Here is a 25,729-nt window from a genome sequence, read left to right as displayed (position 1 = left end):
TATTAGCAGCAAAATGTATTAAGCATCAAAACAAATGCTCATTGGGCGTTGGACAGAAAAAGAACAGAAAAGCTTAACACTGCTTCCTTTGGGCTCCATCATGGCACTGTTTGTATGGTGTAAAATTAATCCTTCCATGATTCAAGGCCTCAGTGGAATTTGAGTCGATTGTAGATAAACAAGGAACTCGAAATGCAAAAGCAGTAACACCCATGATTCAGGTAACCCTGGCACTGGTGTACAAATGTTTTTATTTTCTAACGCCAACAATAGTAACACCACCACAACTGTGTATTATAATTATACATGTAACAACTCACAACACACCTGCTACTATTTTAAGGCATTCATACAAAACTAATCATCAAAAATGTCACATCAGGTGATCCAGGTGGTGTGTGAGAAGACAGACAAACAGGTGATGATTGAAGAACAGGTTCGAACACACCCAAATTATTATGACCTGTATTGATCTGTGTTTTATTTCCTAAACTCCAGACCTGTCTAAAAATCTTGTTAGCAGGGAACTCTCATTTCCTCATCTACTGCTTTTTAATGTCACTCAAACTCTAAGTTCGGCATATATTGGCACGTATGTGTGACTCAGGGAAAGGAACACCTCATCTTACTTTCATCTCAAGGTGCCCCAAGTTGAATGTTTGTGGGTAAGACTTTCTTTCTGTGCAAATTATGGGTCACAAATGTTGGCAGGTTATGAAATAACCAGTGGGTAATAAGTTGAATCAAGTAAATACAATCTGAATGAGTCTGTTGATCATCATTAATCGTCTGACAAACTCAGGCCCCTGGAGCTGCTTAACTGTCAAACACTGTTCAAAAAGTGTGGATCAAAAAGGCCCCTGTCTCCCTGTCTGTGTCTGAGTTGTCTGTGCCTTTGTCCAACCTGTGCCAATTGGGCTTTGGCGCCATCCAGTGGACATGATGTGAAGATGACGATCCAGCTAGTGTGGAGTATCTATCTATGAGTACTTATAGAGTTCTAGAATGTTGATTTTAAATTTTGGCATTGAAAATAAAGTTGGGCAAAAACAAAACCTGAACTGAAAAAGGAAACAATGGCATTGGAACACTTGTATAGGAAAAAGTTGAATTGGCACCATGGCACCAAATAATTTTCTTATATCAATTTAATATTTTCTGTATTACAGTGTGTTTTTCTGTCATTGTTAGAGGGTTGGGGTTTAGGGGCGGAGCAAGTAATGCGTGATTTATTTACGTTCAGACAGCTGGTAGGACGGGGTATGTAGGCAATGGCTTCCGCCAATTCACCTGGAACTCCCAAACCACAGGTAAGTCTGCTCCTTTCTGCAATGGTGTTTTTTACACAGGACTGAGCTGGTTAAAGTTCACTTCTAACGGACGGTATGCTGTTTTCGCAGAGGTCCGATGGAACAAGCATACATGTCAGCAGTCAAGCCCCATACTATTCTTGGTGTTTATTTCTGTGCAGAATTCTCTCAGAAACTTTATGTACTTTCCCGGTGTGGCCAGTAGGGGGAGCTACTGACTGAAATTATTCCAGTGCTACATGGGAAGAAGACATCGTCAGCTTTTACCAGTTGCTGGTTGCTATGGGCATAGAAATATGGCCTTCAGCAGTAAAAGAAGTGAGGATATCCTGTGTGTGCTCATAACACAAGTAAGCATGTGTGTCCAGTTATTTATAATATATTTAGCGTGTTATATTCTTATGTTGGAGATATCGCTGTGATTATAGATAAAGTATGAGCTGTGTTTCGCAAGCTAATGGTTCTACCTGCACTGGTTACTTGAGCTAGCATAATTGCTCGACATGTAGTTAGCCAGAGGATGTAAGGATGATTGATGATGATAAGGGATATGGCTAATTCTCTGGTTGCAGGAATGACACTGGTGGTGCTGGTAAAGACACTGATGAAGCCGATAAAATCTTGAATCACTTTATGGAAGTTCTTTGAAGGGCCACCGGCCAACCGGGATTTGAGCCCGTCGTCCCCATGCCTACAAAGATAGCTATAGCTGCTCCTTATCTCTGAATATTGCAAGGCTAGCTTTAGCTACTAACTCATGGACTAAGGCTAGCATTAAGCTATTACACAGTGCCAGTAAAGTACCAGTAGTAAAGTAAAGTTTTAGATTTTGGACATGATAAGGCTAGCATTAGGCGTTATCTTAAAGTTTGGACATTAGCTACTGACATAATAAGGCTAGCATTATTTACTACTTTTGGAAATTTTAAGGGTAGCATTAGCTGCTAACCCTTGGACATTAGAAAGCTACCATGAGCTCTTAACATTTGGACATTTCAAGTTGAGCTAAAAATTCATGTCAAAATGAAAAAAAAATTCAACAATCAAAGACAGAAAGCATGAATAACATTAATTTAATATATGTTGTTTATTTAATCACAAGTAAATGCAGACATAAAATGAAATACATGTATGTGTGTTGCATTTAACTTTATTTCAGGCATTTCAAACTTTCCATTAAAAGGAGCCCAATGAAAAACCAACTCTGGAACAAAAAGTATGTGGATACAATGCAGACCATGTCTGCTTATTTTTGGCCATTTAGTGTAGTTTTTAGTTTAGAGATTTTGTTTATTTGTTGAATGTCTGTTTATGATTTTTAAAACTGAAAACCAAACAGATTTTTAAAATAGAATGGGTTATGAATGGGATTGGATGAGACGGTGCTTATTGGTGAGTTTGTAACTTTTTAGAACATATAACATAAAAACAACCTCAGCTAACCAAGTTAATCGTAGTTTAGTTCATAACTTCCCTAATTATCCACACAAGATTTATTTCCAAATGGAAATGATCTTCATTTGAAATTCACTATATCACTGAAAAGTTTCATACCAACTGTAAGGTAGTAGTAGTTTACTAACAGCTTGTTTGTATCAAAAAGTGTTGATAGCTGATCACATTAGCTGCTTTTGTGTAATTTCTAAATGTCAGCTGATGATTACTTAAACCTTATGGTGAACCTGCTGACAAGTTGAATGCCATTTTGAACTGAGAGAGCTGGTGTTAAAACAGTAATTTAACAATAATCATAATTGTTCTTCTAAAAAAATCCTCTTATTTTTACACTGAACATAGTCTCATGAAGTGGGACAGTAAAACTTTCAAACATACATAGTCCTCATAGCCAACAGTTGGTGAATTACAATGCTAAAACTGTAATTATTCATTTTGATAACTGATAATTGTTTAATTATCAAAAAATATTTACGAAATGCAGTGATTGTTGATATTAATTAATTTGTTTTTAATCAAACAATGATATTCCAGCTTTTAATTGGATGAAGCATAATCGCTTTTTACAGTGTAATACAAACTGTCACCTAACTATGATTAAGTATTCACAAAGCACTGACTAGGGGTGCTTCTCATTACCATAAAATGTCTCCCCATTTCCTTCACTTGCATCCTGTCCTTGTGTCTCAGTCCATCTCACAAAAGAAGAGATGCAACATCCTTTTCTCTAACCCGTAATCTAAAGCAATGTCTGGTGATGACAGCACATCTGGATAACAGCTGGATCAGCTTTCAGTCTGCAGATGTTAAGAGCCTCTTATGCCTTGGAGTTTGTAATTAAACAGATAAAATTATGCACTGTTCAAACAATAAGAACATCCATTTCAGCGGTGTAGTGACATCCTCCGACATGACAAAAGTGATATCATCAATGAACTTTTGGACAGCAGCTACACAATCATTAAAAAAGTATTTTGTATTTATATTGCGAACAGATCCATCAAACCACAGCTTGCAAAGTTACTGCTCAAAAACTGAAAGCTAGGAATACAACAAAGCTTGAATTATTTTTGAATTATTTGCAACTGCATTTGTTGATGGTCTGTTTGTAAATTAATTATGCAATTATCCAGGCTATGATGAGACTGTCTTCTAATTTGCAGAAATGATTTATGTATATGTGTGTGTATATTTTTAGTCACAGTGGAAATATGTATTCTTTACTACTTCTACTTTACTTGTGCTTCCTGCAAGCCCATATCACTATACTGTTGTTCTACTTACATTTGTTTCCCTGTTTCCAGCAGCTTCATCCCGAGGCAGCGGGAAAATGTTTTGGAAACTGGGCTGCTTTTGATGACAATCCTTATGTATGCCCATCAAGAGGGAAACCGCACTCTGTGCTGGATGACATGACACCAGGTAAGATACAATATTTCTTCTGGCAATATGCCATAATCTAATAATAAAAAAAAAAAAAACAACAGTGGAAAGATAGTTTAGATATTTTGGAAATTAGACTGTATTTCAGAGTTTTCTAACACAGTATCATATGATAAATATAACTTTGCTCTTTGCCTTAGTACTAAGAAACTTGTAGCTGACGTCTGGCTGTAGTTGACCTACCTGGAGCATAAAATAAAAAAAAATAAAATACTGCCTCGTCACTGACTTGGAGTTTATGGTGCAAACGGATCCTATTAGGGTTTTTGAAAAAAAAAACACCTAATGACAAATCTAGTGACTTTTTGGACAAACCTTGTCTACTTAGAAGATAGTCAAAGATATTCTGTCACTTCTAACTTTCTCACTGATTTTGTAATTGTTTTTGTACAAACATTCATGGTTCTCATAGGACGTATCTAAAAGATAATGGTGATTCCTGATATCAGCATTTTGGCATTGTCATTATGAGCATTTCAGCATGTTGTTCCTTACCATTTAGCTGACAGCACCGCTGTAGACTGGGCATGGCTGTTGACTCTTAGTCTTGTTAATTGATGTATAGGTTAAATGATTGATAAATAAAATGTGACCATTCCCTTTCACCTGACTTTACTCTGATAACAGGTTCAAACTGATAGGTGCCTTCAACTGCAGCTGCAGTTCTTAAACCTAATCACAAAGTTGAATCAATGAATTTGTTCAACATTTAGTACTATAACATGTTAGGGATCTACACAAAAACATTTCTTACAATAATCCTAAAATAACTCAAATACTTGCAGGCTAAACTATGTGTAAAGAGCCTTTGCTCATTAGCAGGATTGATCTGTGTAGAATGTAAGCTATGTGGACTTGAGTAAGCTAGAGTAAGCTAAAAATGTTGCAGCTCAGACTGGTAACTTTCCAAGGTGGAAATTGCAGAGCTCTGACTCTGACTCTCAAGTGACTGACTTCACTGCAGCCTGTGGCATTTGTCTGCCAGACTGCCTGTTTGCTGCATGTTATGAGCTCTCAGACCTGGCTTTGGCAGATGCAGCTTGCCATGCATGAAGAACTGTGGGAAATTCAGCAGGCAATACCCCCCACCCTCCCGCTCTACCCCACTCCCAGTCTTTAGGAAGCTTCTTTAGTACTGTGAACATGTAGTCTGGATCTTGTAGGCGACACAGCTGTTGTCTCATTTGTGATGTCTGGATTAATATTGAGTCATGTTTAGATGTGAATGGGGTCCCATTAGAACGGAAGTAAGCTTTTAAGTATTTTTTTTCTGATCAGTTTGTCTTTATTTAGGACATAAGGGCATCGCATAAAAGAGATCTAAGCACTCACACTCCATGATTAAAAAATATCTTAATATATTACCATCAAATTCTGAGACAAAAATATCTTTTTTCTACCTTACCTTCAACTACAGCAAATTATCAGCACAAATACAGATACCATCATCACCACCCATCAACTTAATATGCCTTATATATCTATAAACCCATAGACTTTATTACTTTAGAAAAGAAGGAAAGAATAAATTGAGAAAGAATCAGATATTGAATGTTATAAAATTATTGGCATATTGCCATACCAGCATTTGGTGTGGTATTGTGTATGCTCTACCAAGCATACACACAGATATATATAAAGAATATTTTTTAATTATAGCATCATTGAAGGTATAGCGTTAATTTACTTAAAAATTGACTATGTGTGTGTGGGGAGGGTGACAGGATTTAACTACCATGCTTTGAGCAGAGGATAAGTGAGGAGGGGAAAGAGCAAGTGCTTTAGAGAGGGAGCAGGAGGGAGGGAGGATGTGCAGGAGGGTGGGAGGGTTGGAGAGAGCGAGAGAGAGAGAAAGAGAGAGAGGGTGGTGGACAGGCGGGTGGGTGCTGTGAAATCCGTTAACAGGGGAGCTCTGTGCATTTGTTAGACGTCTTGGCTGCTTGCCCAACTTGGCTCATTGTAATCGAGGCATGATCGCCGACTCCAGGCAGCCCTCTCTGCCGCCTCGGCTGCCTTGCGCCTGGACCCAGCCCAGCTCTCACCGCTGACATGGAAAGACCCGTGAGTGCCTTCTCCTTCCTTCCCCTTCTCTCTTCTCATCCCACCCTCTCCAATGCTCTCTCTCTGTCTCTGGTATTAGGTTCCCCCTCTGCTCTGTCGCAGATTTAGCTGTGGCTACATGCTGCGTTTCAGTTGTGTGTCTGCCGCTTTCTCTCCCCCTGTTGTAGCTCCTGTAGGTGACAGGAATGCTGGGTAGGGAGGAAGCCTTGGCAGCTTTCTCTCTGCAGGCCCCCCTCCTCCCCCTTTTTGCCTGCCTGTCCGGGCATGGGTGCCGTCCACTGGCAGACCCACAACGTCTCTGTGTGTTTTGTGATTGTGTGTGTATGTGTGTACGTTAGCCTTGCTGCTGCACAATCACAGAACTGGCCGGCTGAACCCAGAGAGGTACCGTCCCCACACAGTCTCCCCACTTTGGTTTGTGGAGGCCGGCATTCACTTCAGTCTCCGCCATTGGCCTTGCTGAGATTCAGAGTCAGCAGCGTGTCTCTCCCTTGCGCCTATTCTTGGTGGTATGTCCTCATGGTCTGTTGTGTTTGGATACCCTGACAACTAGAAGCTGTGAGGTAACCACTTTCCAGCCTGCTGCCTCTTTGAGTGAGTACCAACTTTTTCACTTGCTCTCTGTATCTTTGCAGGTTTGAAACAGGTTTGAGATGCATTTGGATTCACAATGTATTGTCTTCGTTATTTCACTAAAAGTCTGTGCTGACAACTTAGAGCAAAAAGGTTGATCTCTCTTGTGGTAGGATTTGAGTGCAGTAGGTGGAACGCAACATCTCAGTGGCAGCCATTCTTTGCAGAGGTACCAACGGCGGCGATGGAAAAAGCACGAAAGAATTTCTTGCAGTCCCAATGTGATGGTCTTTGTGCGCTCGCTAGCAGTGAGTCATCATTCTGAGCTAGTAATATCACATTGAAGCAGCCTCGACTCTCTTGTCGTCACTGGGGCAACAGTGGAGGATGACTGACTCGCTTTGGCACAACTACTTCCTGTCTCTGTCAAGAAGGTCTGACCCTCAGAATAATTTATACAGAGTGTGGAGAATGGGATACTTCAATATGAATTGTGTTGTTTCACAGTTTCGACAAGCACCGGTGACAAATTTTTCTATTTGACAGCGGCATCATCTCTTCTCCACGGCCGTGAATAACAACAGATGATGTCAACACTGACTCAAAGTGGGAAACACTTGTTTTAGCTGATTGAGTCGAGAGCTTCTTTTTTTGACAATGACTGCGGTTCATTGAGTATCGTCTGAGTACTATTGTTTGTGTGCTCAATGAAATCCTTTTAAAGAAATTAAGAAAAATGCTGCTGGCTTACAATACGCAGACAACAGATGGAGGGATGAGACAGCAGCAAACTCTGACCCCAGCTTTTCAAAGTTTTGGCACATATTTTTCTATCACATCACTTTATGTCATAAATCCCAGAAAATTATTACTGTTAAAATTTACATTTTGATGTCCTCTTCAGATAGCTTGCTTGAGAGCAGAAATGTTTTTTTCTTTTAATATTATCTCATTTGCTTGGATCATGTGTCTTTCAGACAATATGTAACATTTTATATGAGCTGCCTTGTGACCGGTCCTCATGCTGCCATTTATACACTGGTGGATAAAATTAGAGGAACAGGTTAAGTTTTTGGGCAATACACTTACTCGCTTTCTTGCTGAGAGTTCGTTGAGGAGATTGATACCACTCTCATGTTTGTACATTAATTATGAAGGTACAATCAGCAGTCGGTTAGCTTAGCTTAGCTTAGCATAAAGAGTGGAAGCGGGAACCTTTTTTAAAGCTCACAAATGAACTATTTTGTTTAATTTGTACAAGAAAGTAATTGTAAAAAATGACAAGTTGTGGTTTTACAGGCTGTTATGTGCTGCATAATTTCTGTTGCCTGCCACAGTTCTACAGAAATGAGATTGATATCAATCCTCTCCTCTATTGGCAATGACGCAAATCTGCGTATTTCCCAACATTTTTAACAATTCCTTTTAAACAGTTTATGCTTTACAGTGGTTTTATTGCAGCTTGTTCTTTCTTGTTCTTTGAAGAGAGGAGTTCCTCACTCACCATTCTTCTGAGTCATGCGCCCTATTAGTTTGTTCTACAGCCAGTTAAAGAAACCACACTCTCACCACTCACACACTCGTCACGTTAAGAGGCTACACGGACCAGATCTGTGACACAACATTAAGTTACCGCAGGCCGGAGGAAATGAGATCTCTGTTTTGGAGATGGCTGCTGCTTCCACAGTATCAGTATCATTCAGTGTTGTTCCCATTTGAGTGTTTTTCAACTCACCAGCAGCTCTTGGACATGTTTGCAGCTGGTTTTGCAGAGACTTTCAATATGGGGCCTCTTGTCGTGTGAGTAGGCATGCCATGCTGACCGCATCAGGATGTTTAGGATGCTCCGCAGTCTGCATATGCATTCTGCTGGTGTAACTGAGCTTCATAATGAATGCTCCATCTGTGGTGGGTGTGAGGGCATGTTGGTGTTGTCACAGCACATGCAGTGGTGTGGACACAAGACGTTTTCAGTTGGATTGACCCTCCATCAATGATTTGTTCATCTGTGTCTTAGTTTCTGTTCCGTCTAGGAGTGGACTGTGTTGAAAGTTTTGTATTGTTTGTAATGCTATTTTTTATGATTTTATAATCAGTTTGAACTCAAAATATATATGGATAAAGTGGGCCAGATAAGACGGAGTATCGAACCTCAATGCAGTCCAAATTGTGTCCATAGCAACGATTATGCAAATCTTTCCTGTGCTGAAAGTTGGCATAAAATATCTGTTATTCTCTGATCCAATAATAATTAAATGATGATACAATTTTACCAGTTGTATTGCACAGCTGTATGTATTTGGCCAACATTTATCATTTGAGAACTTTGTTCAATGTACTAAGGTATTCAAAAAAAGTATTGTTTGGGTAGTGAAGCTAACAAAACACACTAGCATTGAAAAATGTAATAGTATTACTAGAACGAAGCTCAAAATATAAAGCTCAAACAATTTGTGCTGAAACCCTAAAAACAAATTGTGCCCCATTTTAAATTGTTTTTTTTATTGTATCAGTGATGCTATGTGTCTCCTCCCAGACCGCCAGTGACATGATGCCCAAGAGGGATCATGAGAGGGACCTGGAGCTGGACAAGAAGATCGAGGCTCTCCGCAGGAAGAACGAAGCGCTCATGAAGAGGTACAAGGTAAGGACATGTGCTTGCAGGCTGAGAAGTATCTGTGATTTTCATAATTGGTGTGTGGACTAGAAATGCAAGTCTGGAGCATGTTATTATTGTCTGAGGTCTTGGCGTTTTTAACGGGCTTCCTGATTAGCTGATTGTTTTCATTGAGTTGCATTTAGGAGGTGGAGGAAGACAAGAAAAGGGCGGAGGAGGAAGGAATGGCACTGCAGAGTCGCAAGGGCAAAGCTGATGATCTGACCATCACAATCAGCAAGTCCACCAGTGTGAGTGTCTGCAATATGGTAAACAGACTTTCTGTAGAAGACTCGATGCTGCAAACTATATAAATATTTTATAACATGTTCCCCTCTTTGGTTTGAAGCAGGATAGTCGTGTGGTGGTGACAAAGCCATTCAGCGGCAGTTCACCAGCTGGGAAAGGACAGCAGGAGGCTGTGCCTGACAAGGGGGGAGAAGGGCCTTCGCAGGGCGCTGGCCGAGGCCACAGGAAACAGTTAACGGTCACCATGGCAGGCAAAAAGGTAAATTCACCGCACTGCCCATTTCCAATTTCCTTTTAAGTGACAAGGAAAAACATAGGAGAATGCACATTAATGAAAGATTAACACAAAAGCAATTCCTCATTCAAATCTGTAAAAATCAGTAAAAGCAGTCAACCAGTAGTCTTTAGGAAGAAAACAAGGGATAACTTGCACAGAAAGTAAAAACACTTAACAGTTTTAGATATGCAGCGTAGATTTTATTCAGTGAGCTGATTTTTCTGCAACAGTTTGCCTTCTTAAGAACTAGAAGCTTTCGACCACTGTACAGCCATGGTAGGTCATACAACAGGCAAAATGATAAGGATATTGAATTGAAAATATTATGATTATTGTATAATATGAACTAACAAGACCTGTGTTTATATCAAAGCCATGGTCGAGGCTTTGATGGCACTGTGAGGAAATGTTCAGCTAACAGTGAGAATTTAACCTGAGTCGAAGCTTTTACAGTTTAAATGACTACTTTTTTTAAACATTTATTTAACCAGGTTAATCCCATGGAGATTAAAGTCTTTCATTAAGTACGACAGTATTACAAGTTTCAGTCTAGACAATACAACGTCAGCCACACAGATGAAACGATGCTAAAAACCAGATGAACCATGTAGGTTTCTAGTTTTTAATTTAGATATAATACAGTGCACTCTTCAATGCTTGACTCGGGCCAATACTGAAAACAACTTATCTGACTTGAGTACCATTGCTTACAGCAACTTTCTAATCAATCTATAAATGCATGGTGTAGTAAGCAAAACAGGCTAAATATGCCTGTTCCCTGCTCACCTTAGTTGTGAATAGTCAAAAAGACATCTAAGAGTCTGCAGCCATGCTAACAGGTTGGCTGTAGCTAGCAGGTATGCTAACACACTCACAGTGACAATGCTAACATCCAGCTGTGTAGCAGGTGTAATGTTTCCCATGTTCAACATCTTACATTAGCATGTTAACATGCTAACCTTTGCTAAATAGAACTTCACACAGAGTATAGCTTAGGCTGACTGGAATGTCATTAGTTTATGACCAAATACCCTAAAACTAAAGTAGTGGACGAATTAAAATTTTAAAATATTTGCATGTTGGCTCTTGAGGTAAAGTCTCAGGATTGCCAAAGTCATTGTCTGATATTTGTTGAGAAATTTAATTTCTTGTGGACTGAAATGTGGGGGACTGACCAACAGACTGACATGGTTATCCAAAGAGACGTGATGCTACCATGGCTAAAAATGTGCAGCTGGTCTCACATACAATACATGTGATCTTGTTCAATCAGAAAATTTGTGGATAAAAGCTTACATATGTGCAATGATCATGAGTGGTCTTGATAGAGACCAGCAGGTGTCAGGGGTAAGTGTTTTGATTAGTGCACATGAATTACTGTTAAAATGTTGTATTTACACCTTGAAAATAATAACTCTTGTGCAGACATGATAAGCACTGGTACTCTTGTATTACAATGTATCTGGCTGCAGTTATGACACTCTAATATGAGTTACTGTCTCTCCAGGGTAAGAGGGTGGTGAGTGAGAGGCCAGAGAAGAGGCTGGGCCCTGCGGACGTCAAGAGCCCTACAGATGACGGACAGACGAGGCATGTGGAGTCCGCTGGGAGGGGGAAGCAGCCGCCTCACACGACCAAGAGAAACACAGCAGCACAGGTTTGAATCAGACACACTGAACACTCCAGTGATCATACGCTTCAGCTTTTAAAACCCGGCATGCACCCTCCTGTCTGCTTCCTCTCTCACATTCCCCCTTTGTTTCTTCTCTCGGGCTGCACTGACATGTTTTACATAGATGTCAGACATGTCGGCTGGCCACACCCCTCCAGTGATGGAGCACAATGGTTTGTGGACAGGAGGTGGGCTGGGGCTGTGACTGACTGGTGTGGGATTAGTAAAAGGGGTGGCTACTAACAGAGCTGTTGAGTAGATGCTCTCTAGAACCAAAACTTAGTACAAATGGAGAATCTTTAAAAGGCCTTGATGACTGTTTTGACTTTTTTAGTATGAACCCACTCAGGGTTGGTGGTTTTTTATCACCGTTTCTCTCTCTGAGGAGCTTTTGTTGTATTTTTAGCGAATGAAAAAACACTCAGCCTCTGTGTGTAGATGCCTTTAGGTGTGTGGAACAGGCTGTGAAGTTCACTGAGTCAGTGCCATGAAAAGATAGATAGATGTTGTAACAGCTCAACAAAATGTCTTGTTATCAGTAATATAATGAGATGGGAGATGTCACTTTAATTATCAATAGCTTTACTATGCACTGTATGCTTGAGATCCTCTGTTTAACACAGATCAGCAGAGACACATGTGCACATGCAGTACCCCTGGCTGGGCTGTGAAATGTCACACTGTCACTGACCTTAGGCCCCCCCAGGTATGCAGAAACGCTGTAACAGCTGCTGTGCCTCAGTCTGAAACCTGATGTACACACACATGCACACACAAATGCACACTCTCTTACAGACATACTAGCTGCCCAATCAATAAGCTGAAGCTTAGAGCAGACAGCTGATCCTCACCACTGTAAACACAGACACACTCCAGCTGCAGGAGGGGTCTCTGGACACAAAACCAGTGGAGGCTCTTTGTAAATATGTATATACAGATCTGCGTCTGATTGGCTGCTACACTGAGTGCTGCTTACTGGCCCGTCAGAGCTAATGTGCACTAAATCTATGAGCTGAACATGCTGTTCTCTTGCCTTTATTTCTGGCCCGCTTGGTCTGTCCCCCTTTTATTTATCATGTGGACTGAATCAGCACTTGAACAGTAGCCAGCGCTCCAGTGCACCAGTCATCATTCGTGAATCACAGAGACCTGGTCTGCACGTGCTTGCTGTTTACATGGCCAATATCATTTAACACAGTTTATGAGAGCAGTGGGGAGAACGCTGCCGAAGGGTGATATGGAAGGAAAAAGTGTCATTCGTCTATCTGGTGTTAGAAAAATATTTGTATGGAAAACGTCCATGATGATCTGCACATTGCTGTGGCTATTCACTGCCTCTGAAATATTTTTCTAATGCGTTGTTTGTGTGTGTGTGTGTGTGCGTGTTATTGTGTGCGTGTGTGTGTGCGTGTGTGCGTGCGCATCAGATACCCTGGAAATAAATAATTACTCTGTGAGAGGGGTGTGGTTATTTGGCAGTGTCCCAGTCAGACTGCGATGCCTGGAAGTTCCTCATGACTGGACATCAGTTCACACTTGTGAGAAAGAGAGATATGAGAAAGGAAATTGAGAAAGACGGAGTGGGAGTAGGGGGGGTGGGGGGCACACTGTCTGTTTCCAGCCTCCATTTCTCCTCTCCGGATCCTATAGTGATCTGCCCTCCTCTGGCATGATTGTTTCCCCATTCCCACCATCCTGAAAGGGCCGATTTGATCTAATTAACATTCGACTGCCTTCTCACTCTCAAAAGGCTCATTATGCTGCCAAAGAGACAGGCTTGGCAAGGTGCCAAGAAGGGGTCAGAGAGGGAGAGGAAGAAGAAGTGTGAGGAGACAGAGAAGAAAAGAGACAAGGTAGTCAGGGTTCTTTTGTGTTTGCGTATGTGCTAGACTGCATTTGGGTGTGGGTAGAAGAGAGTGTGTATGTGGATGTACTAAACCACTCTGACCAGTGTTTATTGTCTCTCCCCCCATGGCTGTTCATGCGAGTGTTGCTGTTTATGACAACATGACTCATTCGCTGTTTTCACAAGAGCACAACTTGCAGTCAGAAATACAACAGAAGCATAAGTCATACTATTCTCTACCTGCAATATGGTGAGTTTCATTTTCCAAACCACTGAAGTTCAACCACCTGCAAACTACGCTCTGCTCTGATGACGCCATTGCATAGTGGACATTTAAAACCAATCAAGTGCATAGTCATGCTGCAGCACCACTACTCCACTTGGGGGCAGTGTAAGCCTCTTTATCTTTCCCAATAGAGGAGTCTGTGCCCTGGCTTGATTTGCTTTTACTGTTTATTGCAGCAATAATGTGACTCTTTACAACTATGTTTAATTGTCAGGGGACAAGCTGCTGTGTCACCCTCATTGATGTTATGTTAATCTTTTTTTGTCCCGTCTCTCCTCTTTGACCTCTCTGGTTAAAAAGTTAAGATCACACTGAGTGGCATCACAGGCTTTTAGAGCAATGCCAGGTAGCACAGTGAAAACACTCACAGGTATCAACATTTAAATATGGATACTGTTGCTCTGTCTCTATCTTCTCAGATTTGAGAAAAACCATGAAGCCAGAAGGTTGTAGTTCCAGCTCACAATGAGCACATGATTCACAGAAATGAAAACAAACGTGAAATACAAGGTTTCCATATGACGGTGCCACTATATGAGCACACTAAAACACAGAGAAATGCAAATATGTGCTCTACCCTCATCACAGACACTGACACGCAGATAGACGCAACATGTTACCATGCACACCCCCCTTTTCAAGTGCTTGTCCCCATCTGCCTCCGACTGGCTTGCGTGGAAACGTTGCAGGAGTAGATCAGAGCTGTCTCACAGATCAGGCGTGCGATAAACAGGCTGAATGGGGAGGCAGGGAGGACGAGCTTCAAAGACCCGCCGAATACGCCACATGCAATGTGATGCTGTTCATGGCTCTCTGGCTCTCTGTGCCTTTCCTGCTCTACAGTCGAGTGAGTTCTCAAGGAAATAAGATGCAGACTTATTTTTTTTTTTCAGGTGTTGCGTAAGTAACTGTTTTGGTTAACAAATAAACTGTAAACCTCTGCAGGCATTTTCAGCCTAAACCAGTGCAGCTTCCGGAGGCTCAGCAGCCCAGAACAAGAGTAGAATCACTGTTTTTTCTCTAGACACCTTTAATCTACCTAAACCTGACAGCTTGAGACCAAGTCCTGCTCTCTCTAAGCATTGCTCACAGTCTCTGTGTAATGTCCACCCTACCTGTCTTGGCCCCTGACAACCTCCCTTCGAGGCCCCATGGAGGCAAGAAATTAAAAAGTACTAATTAGCAAGGCGGCTGTGTTGGCAGCAGGAGACAGCCTGTTGGAACATGTGAGAAGTGCCTTCCCTTGTGGCCCCTGGCGTCCTCCAGGGGCCAGAGGAGGGGGAGGGGAGAGGAGATGGAAAACACAGGGATGAGCACAGATGCTATGTTCACCAATAACTACATGCAGAATGGCAACATGTTTACTTGACTGTGATTGGTCCATACCTGAGGAGAAAACATCGCCCATCATAGTTTCTTAGCGGGACTGTGTTGTGTTTCTTTCTCTGACTGTTTTTTACTGTTGCTGTGAGACATATTTTACTCTGAAATATCATACAATTTGAAATTTTCTCTAGACTTTAGCGTCATCTCCCACCTGCTGTTTAAAAAAACAAACAAACACTGACCTGACAGGCACTTTCTCTCAGAGATTGCTGGTCTTTTATGTGATTTCCCTCAGAACACAGCGCTGTTTGTAGAGCTGGTTTGCTCCAGGCCTTTGTTACAAGAATACACCGCCTCTGTCTCCTTTGATGTGCTAAAGAGCCTGCACCAGCTCTCTCTCTCCCTTTAGTATTAGCAAGCAATCCTTTCTGCTCTCATCACAATAATCAATAAACTGGTTAAGAGAGGAAAGGAGGAAGGGGACCTAATTGTGTTTACAGTACACTGCATTTCTGCCAGGAATATTGTCTCAAAGAATTTGATTGTGTTGCCTCGCAGTCATCATGGTAGACAAACAAGGAGCTTTTGTAATCAAATGGGTGCCCAGAGGCAATAATTAGTATTTACAGTGAGGCAATGATTGGCATTTACAGCAATGTAGAATGCATGAAAATACCAGAAATATTGCTCCATTTCTTTTGATCCCTACAGATCCGTATATTGCCCTGTTGCTGTTTAATTATTAGTTTAGAGCTGAGCAGCTGTTCTTGTTTACTACCACCCATGTGGGGTGGTTGTTGATCTGGTTTCCTCCACTGTTCTGATTAGTCTGTAGAGTGATGCTTCAAATGTATTGTAATGTGACACACTGAGTGTTTTAATTTAGTCATGTTTCCGTGCCAGTGTTTCATTACTGATGAGTGGACATACCCTGATATGAATCCACAATAATAAGGCTGCTTGTTTTTATGATTTTATTAAACACACTGAAATGTTTTGTGTTCACGTAGGAGCATGAGAGCCTGCAGGCCAACACAGACCTCAACATCCCCACACTGAAAGAAGAGCAGGAGGAGTATCTGAGGTGGAAGAAGGAGCGGGAGCAGATTGACAGGGAGAGAGTGGCACGCCATAAAAACGCAAAGGGCCAGTGGAGAAGGGCGTGGGACATGGACAAAACTGAGAACATGTAAGACTTCTTAGCACTCACTTTTCCCACGGCACTGCTTATGTCTGAGATTTCTCACAGCTGTTCCTCCGGTTGATATTTCATTGGCTCCCTCTATTTTTGTGTTGGAGAAATCTTTGTCAGTGAAATGTGAACTGAGTAGGTTCATTATTCTCCAGTATTGCTTTATCAAGGGATGCTTGGTGGTGGTTGTTAAAGGAGAGTAGAGCGTTATTTATCCAGTTAAGAATTGGAAGTGTTGACCTCCTGCTTCAGTTCACCTTCTTTAAGTATTATCTCTTTATCCCTCTATTTTTACAGTCTCTTCTAACATTTCCAATCTCCTCTAAAACACTTCATTGTGTTTCCCAGTAGTCTCACATAATGTAATTTAAAAAAAAAAAAAAAAAATTGACATGTAATACTTTTGGGGAATATATTCTGTGCTGTCTTGCCTGTCATGTTAGTGAGAAGATGGATACAAATCCCATGTCTCCATGTCAGTAGCATGTTAGCTTAGCTTAGCATAAAGACTGGAAGCAGCAGTAAACTCTAAGCCTGGCTATAGAGCTCACTTATTAATCAGTACACAAATAAAAATGTAAAAATTACGATATATGATTTTATGGGGAGTAACACGCTGGAGCTAACGTTATTTCTGGGCTAAAAATTTACGTTTTTACACTTTTTCTTTTTTTACACATTCAAATTGGATATCTAATTAGACATAATGTTAACTAGTATGGACCAATAGAAATTATGATTTTTGTTTTTTAACCCACAAAGTTAGGCAAGCTAATTTCCCCCTGCTTCCATTTGTTATGCTAAGCTAACTATCTGTAACTTCATATGTAATGGACAGACATGAGAGTGTCAATCTCCTCATCTAAGTCTTGGTGAGAGAAAGCCAAAAGGTTGAGCTCTCTCTTCAGTGCCTTTTACTTAGAAGCCATTGTAATGATAGTAAACATAGGAACTACATTTTAATGTGGTCAGCTTCATTAGCTAAACCCCTGCCTAACTAGCAGTTTATTTAATAAGTAAACTTGCCTCTCCTCTTCTTTTACTTCTGAAGTCAGTTTGTTTACTACATCTGCACCAAAATTAAACTGAGCTTTTCACTAACTAACCCTGAAGAACAGCTTGCTTCTTTCTAGTTACTTTATTCAGTGGAAGAATCTATTATTTCTGGATTACACATCATAACACATGATCACAAGACTAAATCAAGTCACAGGATGTTGCAAAAATGATTACAACACCAAATAATTACTTTTTAGGTGAATTGTATCATTGTGTGCACATTATCCAATGAAATGCTACTATAACTTATTGTCTATTGTTAGATTTTCAAGAATTCCTCTAATTTTAAAATGTGCCTATGAGCAGTATGTTGAACACATCACCATTCGTTAATGAACTCACACAATAGCACCCCAAACTGACCGGAAGAAAAAAAACGATTCATTTTAAGTGATTGTTAGATTTCAAACAAACTTAGCTGCAGTACAAAGGGTGACCAAGTTGCAGAGTAAATAAATGTGCTGTTTAAGGAAGCATCAAAATGTAAAGAGACAAAGAAAGAGCAGCTATTTTTAGCTTGGGATAAGGGATGGAATGCCTTGCCTTATTTGGCGAGGCTTAAACAAGGCCCTCGAGTAAGAATAGAAGAGGAAATGTGTTTTTGATTCAACAATTTAGATGGTTTCAGTGCTTGTCAAATGCATTGGTGTGACTCGTAGAGCAGAAAACCTCTCAGTGCTTCTGCAAGAGGGCCATAGTAAATGTACGATGATGATACTTGAATGTCAGAAGAGCCTGTTGATGGGGTGTAGATGAGCTGTTCTGTCACCTGTGCTAAAAGTGAGGAGTTATTTTGAAACATGACCATGACAGTGCTTGGATTGGTTTGTGTGTTCTGTCTAAACTGAACAATTGCTTTTAGGTTTTCAGACAAATCCCTGCCTGACAGAGACTGGGGGTCCTCTGGCAGAGGTAAGACATAGTCCAGACATGAGAATAAGACCCTTCATATCAAAGCATGATGATAAAAAGATGGGCTTCATAGTTATCTTTGTGTTTTTTTTTATATTATGTTTTTTTTTTTTTTTTTTTTTTTCAATTCTAGGTGGACGAAATGCTAGAAGAGGACAACCTAAGGCAAATGTGGACTCAAGAGGTATGCCACACTTAAGTATTGTTTATTTGTTAAGTCAGTGCCTTAAGATAATTGTATACTGTACAGAAAAGCTGAGAAAACCTTTGTGAATTTGTGTTATTCTAAGTGTCAGTAAAACGGCAATCGGAGAGATTTCCTGCTGCTATAATTTGACACTATGTTGAAACAGGATATTGTGTGGGACATTATTCAAACAATTCATTAAACAGTGTAAAGTGTTGGGATATCAGCTGGAAAAAGAAAACGGAGATAATGTTGTGGTCGACAGAGTGAATATTATAGTTTTTTGACTGAAATTGAGAGAAATTCAAGCCCACACAGTGAGGAAAGAATTAAAAATACACTGTTGTCTCTGCAGATATAGTAATGACTATTTATGAAAAATGTCAGTTAATGATGAGTTAAACTCTCTGTGTTTTCCTGTCCCAGGTCATGAGAAGAGAGGAAAAGACAAGGGGGCTAAAAATGTGCTAGTGATGAGCAGTAAAGCAAAAGGCAAAGATCGTCTGACTGGGAGGGCGAGGAGGTCAGTCACTGCTAAACATTTAGACTATACACACAACAGCCTGATGTTAAAGCTGACTCAACCACTGGGATGTCTCGCACCACAGCTTCAATCATCTGGTATTAGAACTTACTATGACTAATGAAATATGTAAAACAGTTGTGAAGGCGCATTGTTTTCCTGCAATGTGCCCTAATGTACAAATTCCCTAGGATGTCATGAGACTTGATTTAGAAGTTGTGGCAGCTGACTAAATAACCCAGAAGGCCCCATTTACTTCTCACTGCCTTCATTTTTTTCTCCTCCAGCATTTCCTCTGTTGTGAAACAAACTAGTGTGCTGGGTGATGAGGAGGCTTTCAGGGTGTGCTGTTACACAACTGTTGCTCATAATCTCAAAAAACATCGAGACCACAGACCTGGAAGAGAGGCATTATAGTCTCTCAGTGTGAAAATGTAATGTGCCAGATGATTTTCTGTCTCTGTCTCAGTGATGGTGAGCGTGAAACAGAACTCAGGTGCGTCCCGGCAAATTCTTGGTATCAGGCTGTGCTTTGGTCACAGCTGGCAATAAATCCTCGTGTAGCGAGAGGAAGCCCACAGATCACTAATACTATAACAGCTGAGATCTAAGACTCCGCTTGCTAGAGCTAAGCTACTGTACCTACAGCTTTGTCCACCTTTCTCATCCCGTACTCTTTTTTTCTTTATCTTACTTGACTAAGCAATGTAAAAGGAATAGTTTACTTTCTTGTCGAGAGTCAGATGAGTAATCTTCTGTACTGTAAATATGAAGCTATCGTCAAGAGATGTTTTTTTTGCATGAGGCTATGTGCACGACTTTTTTTGGCCAGTTGCAGTGACTTCCTCTCTTGGTTTTTGTATGGATTGAACAAACAGTCTTGTAGGCAGATTTTACCTTTGGACAGAGCCAGGTTTGCTGTTTCCCCCAATTCCCAGTCCTTTGTACTAAGCTAAGCTAACTGGCTGCTCACTGCAGTTTAACTCAGCAGAGAGTAAAAAGTTGTGTTATTCCCTTAACTTGTAGAGTTTACCATAAATTGTACATTGTAGTGGGCAAAACAACAACACCGCTATTCCCACACTGTTACTGAATTGGTTTTGATAAAATTATTTTTCAGATGGCAGGCAAATGAAGACGGAGAAAACCTACAGGTGAGAACCCTTTGTTAGTGTAAATACGAAGTGTGCATTAGTTAATTCATGTTACTGAAGAAGCAAAAACACCCGATTTGTCGCTCTAATCTAATTTCTTAGATCTCTGATACAACATTGGAGGAATTCTTGGAGGAACTTGACGCCCTCACAGATGTTGAAGTAGACGATCAGAAAGATCAGGACTCAAAAACAAAGCTTTCGCCCAGCCCAGATTCACTGAGTACATCTGAGGAAGTGAGTGAATCCACAGCTCCTGTGTCAACTACTACCTTGAGAGAGGACGCCTCCACTCATGTGCAGGCAGAGGCCTCGTCCCCTCGGAGTTCGGAGAAGAAAGTACGCTTCTCAGAGGAACTCATCCAGGGAGCTCATACTAGGCAAACCACGGGCTCTCAGGAATCGGCCAACTCAGAATCAAGAAGTCAGAGCTCCTTAAAAGCTTCCTCGCCTAAAAAGAACAACCTCGAAGTGCAAGGGCCACAGCAGCCTCTTGAAAGTGCCAAGCAGGATGATGGGAGTCCTCAGGATCAGGGAGGTGGTCCGCCTGCTCCTCCTGTTGCCCAGCAGCAGGTTTCTGAAACTGAATGTACTAAAAAAGACAGCAACCCTCCCACAGCTCCCAACTCCCCCCCTGCTGAAAAAGCCTGTGCCTCTCTACAGGAGGGCTCTGTCCAGCCTGTAGAGCTTGCCAAGTGCAACATCAGCAACACTAACACAGGTATGAAATAGCCTCAATGGCCCTGACTTTTCTGACAGTGCGTCTGGATGATATACAACTAAGCTAATGTTGGTTTTCTCACATAGAGGAGCTAATAGACTCCGGTCTGTCTGTCCTGAGCCTGGAGTCAGGAGAAACACACCCAACACACTCCACCAGCAGCGACAAGGTCAGTGTGAGAGACAGGAAGAGGGATGGGGGAATCGATAGATGTGTAAATGGACTGATGGAGGGAAGTGCAAATGGATGAGGAGTTAAATGGATGAAGGGAGAGAGAAAGAGATCAGCTGTAATATGCAATTTCGGTTTAAGTATATTCACCACCTCTGAGGCCTCTTTCGAGTGCAGGAGAAATAGTCTCAGGAGAGAGTGCCTCTTCATCTCATCCAAGATTGATTATACATGACCGCCTGCTTAAATCATTCACGTAGAAGAGAAGTGATGGGCCTGAGATAAATTGATTAACTGTGAATCATAGAAAAGAATTTACAGATATAATGAATAACTTTTGTGTATGTTTTTCTTTTTTTTTTTTTTCTTTTTTTTTTTTGCAGGCAAGAGAGCATGGAAAGATTGTTTGATTGACATTTTTGGGATGGAAATACTGAAACCAAAACACAGCGACGCAGAGCCTTGCCTCTTTGTATTTGGATGCATCATTTCGCTTCAGGTAGCTGTATTGAGATACCAAGTTTATGGCTTACACACAAAACCATGGTTTCATTTTGCTGTGGCGTGTCCTACCCATCGAAGTTTTCAAATATCTAAAATCTGACATAGGAATGGTGAACCTTTTCCCTGCTCAAATATTTTTACATCCAAGCACTTTATACGTATCAAAGTATGTGTACTGACACATTACACAGTATGTTAGTATGCTGCTTGAGTGCAATATCACTGAATGTTTACATTTGTATGAAAAATTTCAAGGTACATATCAGGAGGCTAGCTAATTGGTTTAACTTAGGTAGCCCTTGACAATAATCTTCAGCCACAGTCATATTATCTAGTGCCTGATTCTGCCTTAGAGGTATGTTCAATAATGGAATAAGTCTGTATTATATGATGATACAGTAGTGACACACCTGCAATGGAGGGGAGTCTGTATTTCTACTCTTAAATCTGTGGGAGTAGATATTATTTGTTAACTGCTTCCAGCATCAATGGCCTTCTGTGAATTAGAAATCAATACATTATTAAAGGGCACATTTGAGACACACTGTTAAGTTTCCAAAATGATACCACTGACATAAATGTTATTAAAAAGAATTTAAAGGGGAACTCCACTGATTTCACTTGTCAAGCTCAGTGTCCTCACCATGGTTGGTATGACACAGCCTGTGAAAAAAGTTGTGTAATGTCTCGGAGGAGCGTCTTGGAGTCTGAGAAAATAACCCTGGTGACGTCATAGTGATGTCACCAAGATTATCTTTGTCTTGAAAATCACAAATTTACACAGAAAAACTGTCTTACAAACTGATGTAGGATGTGTGATGTTTAGCAGGCAGAGATAATCTAACAAAGAAATGCTATCAGGTTGCATTATGGGAACTGTCATATCTGGTGTTTCTGGAGCTTGACTCATACTAGGGACTTAAAGTCAGGATGTCTCAGCCTCTGCAGCACTGATTTAGACTATTCAGTCTCTCCAAGGTCCCCAACTTTATGGAAGTGCAGATCTAAATCACTGGAATATTCTTTTAATGTCAAGCTAATGGAGAGCTAATAGAAAAATCCATACTACTAGTCTAAAAATGTTTGGCTGCTTTAAAATCCAGCTTTTAAAGTGATCAGAACACTGTAGAAATAAAATCTCAAACTTGCCCTTTAACACATTGCTATTGTGTTTCCTGAAGTCGGCACAGTTTTACAGCTGAATCCTAACTGTCTGGTCTTCCTCGGACTCTTATATATATATATATTATATTTTTAGACACTTAATATGGAAGTCTAATGTATGTCTAATTTTACAAATGTCAACAATGGTGAGCAATGACATGAAAGTCAAGGTTGTGAATCAACAACTAATTTGGGACCTAAAATATATTTTTTAATAGTTTTCTCATGTTGTTTTTGAACAACCATTGTCAAGAGTCTCAATTCAGAAGGGTGGAACGGTCTCCAACCTTTTTCTCTGTTGAGGCTTTATTTACCCAGAGGGACGGACAGACTTGAGCTGCTGAACATACATCATCCAGGTCCATGAGGATTCAGCCTTTAGCTCATAGTCAAAACACTGGGATTCAGCTGTAACCACTTTTTGGCATTGTTTTGTCATTTCTCTTTTATAGTCATGAAAGACAACTAATATTTTTAAAAAGCTTCCTCACTAAGAATTTAGTCTGTTGTTGTGCCTTGCATATTGGCTTCTTCAAATACCGAAGGTGTACCTTTTTATTTCATGGTTTGTATCATAACATACTGTAGTGTTCATGTACTGTACTAACAGTGCAGCATCAGTATTGATTTTATTTATTGGCCTGGCCATTGGACAACAGAATGTTACCTAGAAGGATTTTGCAAATCTAAAACTGTTTTAAAACAATGTGTATGTGCATTATATTAGCTGTTTATTTTCTCTGTGACATGTATGGATTTGTTTTTATTTATTGCCAGTTCATTGTTGTATTTTTGGTATCAGTGACAACTATAATAAGAAGCCTTACAAGAACTCTGTCCTCAAAGAAGTTTTTGGTTTTCATCAATGCTACAGTGTAGTAAACAGTTATGTAACCTCAAGCAGAGATAATAGTGGACGTGCTCTGAGCTGCAGGGCCCTGTCAGCCTAAGCTGTGGTTACATAAAACACAAATAATCAGGAATCTAGTAGAAGCACACTGGGAAAACCAAGAAACTAGTTGCAACGATTATGGCCAGTCCAGCCATGTAGAAAAATGGGCTGTTTTTGAGTAGGGGCCTTATTCTGTATTATATATGGAATTTGAATGAGTGGTAAAAGAAACATCTGTTAAAAAGTAGCTCATACAGATTACCTCTGAAATAATAAAAATTCCCTGTGGGATTCAATTTAGTGAAATGAAATTTAGGACCTACAACCATAGAGCAGTTTGTCCATGTTTAGCACTTGTTCATTTAGTTTTCAGACATTCTGCATTGTCGCCTCACTGAAGTGACAAATGTAAGAGGTGGTTGTGATTGTCTTGCTCCACCCGGGTGTCCACTGCTGTCGTCCGTGTTTTCACATACACTCGTAAGGAAGAGAGAAAATGTACGTGTGCGCCTGCGTATGAATGTGTGTGTGTGTGTGATCCCAGCTCTTTACTGTTCAGAGTGGCTCATGCTAACTTAAATCTGTGTGCGACATAGCTTCTTTTACTGTAGAACAATTCGGAAGGAAGGAGGCATACAGAACATCAATAAAGTTTTTCTGTATTTCAGATTCTCTAATCATGACTCATCATTTTCTTGCACTGTCACCCTCTCAGACTCTCTCCCTCCTCCACCTTCCCACCTGTGTTAACACCATGCATGTGGATGAATGAATTCTCTGAAGAGTTGTTAAGTCTTAAGACAAAACAACAAGGCCACTGTAGTGAGTCTTGGAGAGAAAAAAGGGCAGAAATGTGGATCAGTCTATAAAGTTTGACCTTGGTCCACAGAGTCTGCCTTCATTTTGGATTTGATTAATTTCAGATGAGCTCTCTGCAGGGCAGTTCAATTGGAAACGGCTCCCTCTCAGCCCTACAGGTGGGACCTCCCATAGGTGCTACTGTTTTAATTATCTCCTCCCAGGGCTGTCTCCAAAGCAGCCTTCTGCCACTGACACATTAAGGCTTGTAACCTGCTGTACAGTGTGTACAGCAGCCTCTCTCCTTGAAAACATACTGAAAGGTTTTTCCTACTTTAGCTGTTTTTTTTTTTTTTAACACAAGCCAAAAGGTTCTTCGATCCCTGCAAATGAGATTATAAAACACACCGTTTCTGCCCATAACACTGCTGGTTTGCTTTGGTGCTAAGCTGGCTAATAGTTTTTGAAGTGTCTGACGCAATGGTTCACCACAGTGGGTGTGTTGGTATTATGGAAATAAGTCCTGTAGGCTGTTAGAGGATTGAAGTGCAGTGTAGGATCATATCAAGCTGCACTGTGCAGTAAATAGCAGCATCAGAAGCTGCCCTTCCTGAGCAAAAATCAAGAAGAGCTCAACTTTTGGTAAAGGCAGTTTTTAAGCAAGGTGGTTCAGAGGGTTGCTTTTGTGTGCATCAATAGGCTTTCTGTTTTGGTGCCGGTGCTTGAAATTTGTGGCTTGGGGAGAAGTTTTCTTTGACAGTGGTTTAATGTGCTCCGTGCTTTGGGCTGGAGACCAAAGGAGCACTTTAGATCTTACCTTTTAAAGCAAAAGTTTGACAGTTTTTTTTTTTTTTTGCTGTCTTGCTGTGAATTAGATGAGAGGATCGATACCGCTTTCATATCTCTCCAGTAATTGTAAGGCTTCAGCCAGCAGCCTGTTAGCTCAGCATAAAGACAGGGAGAGATATCAGCCAGTGACTTCAGTAATCTTGTGGTATAGCTCTCTGCAAGGAAGCAAAAAAAGTGCATTTCCCAAAATGTGGAGCTCTAGCTTTAAGCTAAAATTTGCATTGCTAAGATGATGTTCTCCCTGCTGGTTTGTGATGCTTTCCAATAGCCCTGCGTCTTTAAACAGGGCGATGTAACCGTCGAAGGCTCTTGAGATGTTTCATTACTGTTGATGGATGTACATTAAGTGGAAGCGAGGTCTGGTCCAGCCTTGTGACCCTGACTGAACCTCCCACAAACCCCCACTAGCTCTGTAATGGTTCAGCATGTAACAACCACGCCTCAGCAGC

General features: G+C 40.8%; 1 protein-coding gene across 6 annotated transcripts; it reads left to right on the top strand.

Annotated features, from left to right (window-relative positions):
• Positions 1 to 1,584: 1,584 nt before the first annotated feature.
• Positions 1,585 to 24,300, top strand: LOC130179960 (coiled-coil domain-containing protein 9B). Of its 6 annotated transcripts, XM_056393177.1 has the most exons (14): positions 1,585 to 1,660; positions 4,070 to 4,187; positions 9,379 to 9,486; positions 9,645 to 9,749; positions 9,848 to 10,006; positions 11,532 to 11,681; positions 16,165 to 16,343; positions 18,268 to 18,317; positions 18,451 to 18,501; positions 18,931 to 19,027; positions 20,148 to 20,181; positions 20,284 to 20,902; positions 20,989 to 21,071; positions 21,457 to 24,300. In XM_056393177.1, exons 3-14 carry the CDS (start codon positions 9,391 to 9,393, stop codon positions 21,481 to 21,483), a joined length of 1,650 nt encoding a protein of 549 aa, XP_056249152.1. In that variant the 5' UTR covers positions 1,585 to 1,660; positions 4,070 to 4,187; positions 9,379 to 9,390; the 3' UTR covers positions 21,484 to 24,300. The 6 variants fall into 6 exon arrangements, with proteins under 6 accessions (XP_056249152.1, XP_056249149.1, XP_056249148.1 ...); XM_056393174.1 differs by lacking the exons at positions 1,585 to 1,660; positions 4,070 to 4,187 and adding an exon at positions 6,054 to 6,269 and having other exon boundaries at positions 9,851 to 10,006; XM_056393173.1 differs by lacking the exons at positions 1,585 to 1,660; positions 4,070 to 4,187 and adding an exon at positions 6,054 to 6,269.
• Positions 24,301 to 25,729: the final 1,429 nt, after the last annotated feature.

This window comes from Seriola aureovittata, chromosome 13 (assembly GCF_021018895.1).
Source record: "Seriola aureovittata isolate HTS-2021-v1 ecotype China chromosome 13, ASM2101889v1, whole genome shotgun sequence".
NCBI classification, from domain to species: Eukaryota; Metazoa; Chordata; class Actinopteri; order Carangiformes; family Carangidae; genus Seriola; species Seriola aureovittata.
The sequence above is the reverse complement of the archived record's forward strand: the minus strand, read 5'-3'. Positions and strand labels throughout refer to the sequence as shown.

Coding starts and splice junctions, on each gene's coding strand:
- LOC130179960 (XM_056393173.1), top strand. Junction 9,750..9,847: donor CAATCAGCAAGTCCACCAGT/GTGAGTGTCTGC, acceptor TTTGGTTTGAAG/CAGGATAGTCGTGTGGTGGT. Junction 11,682..16,164: donor AGAGAAACACAGCAGCACAG/GTTTGAATCAGA, acceptor GTGTTCACGTAG/GAGCATGAGAGCCTGCAGGC.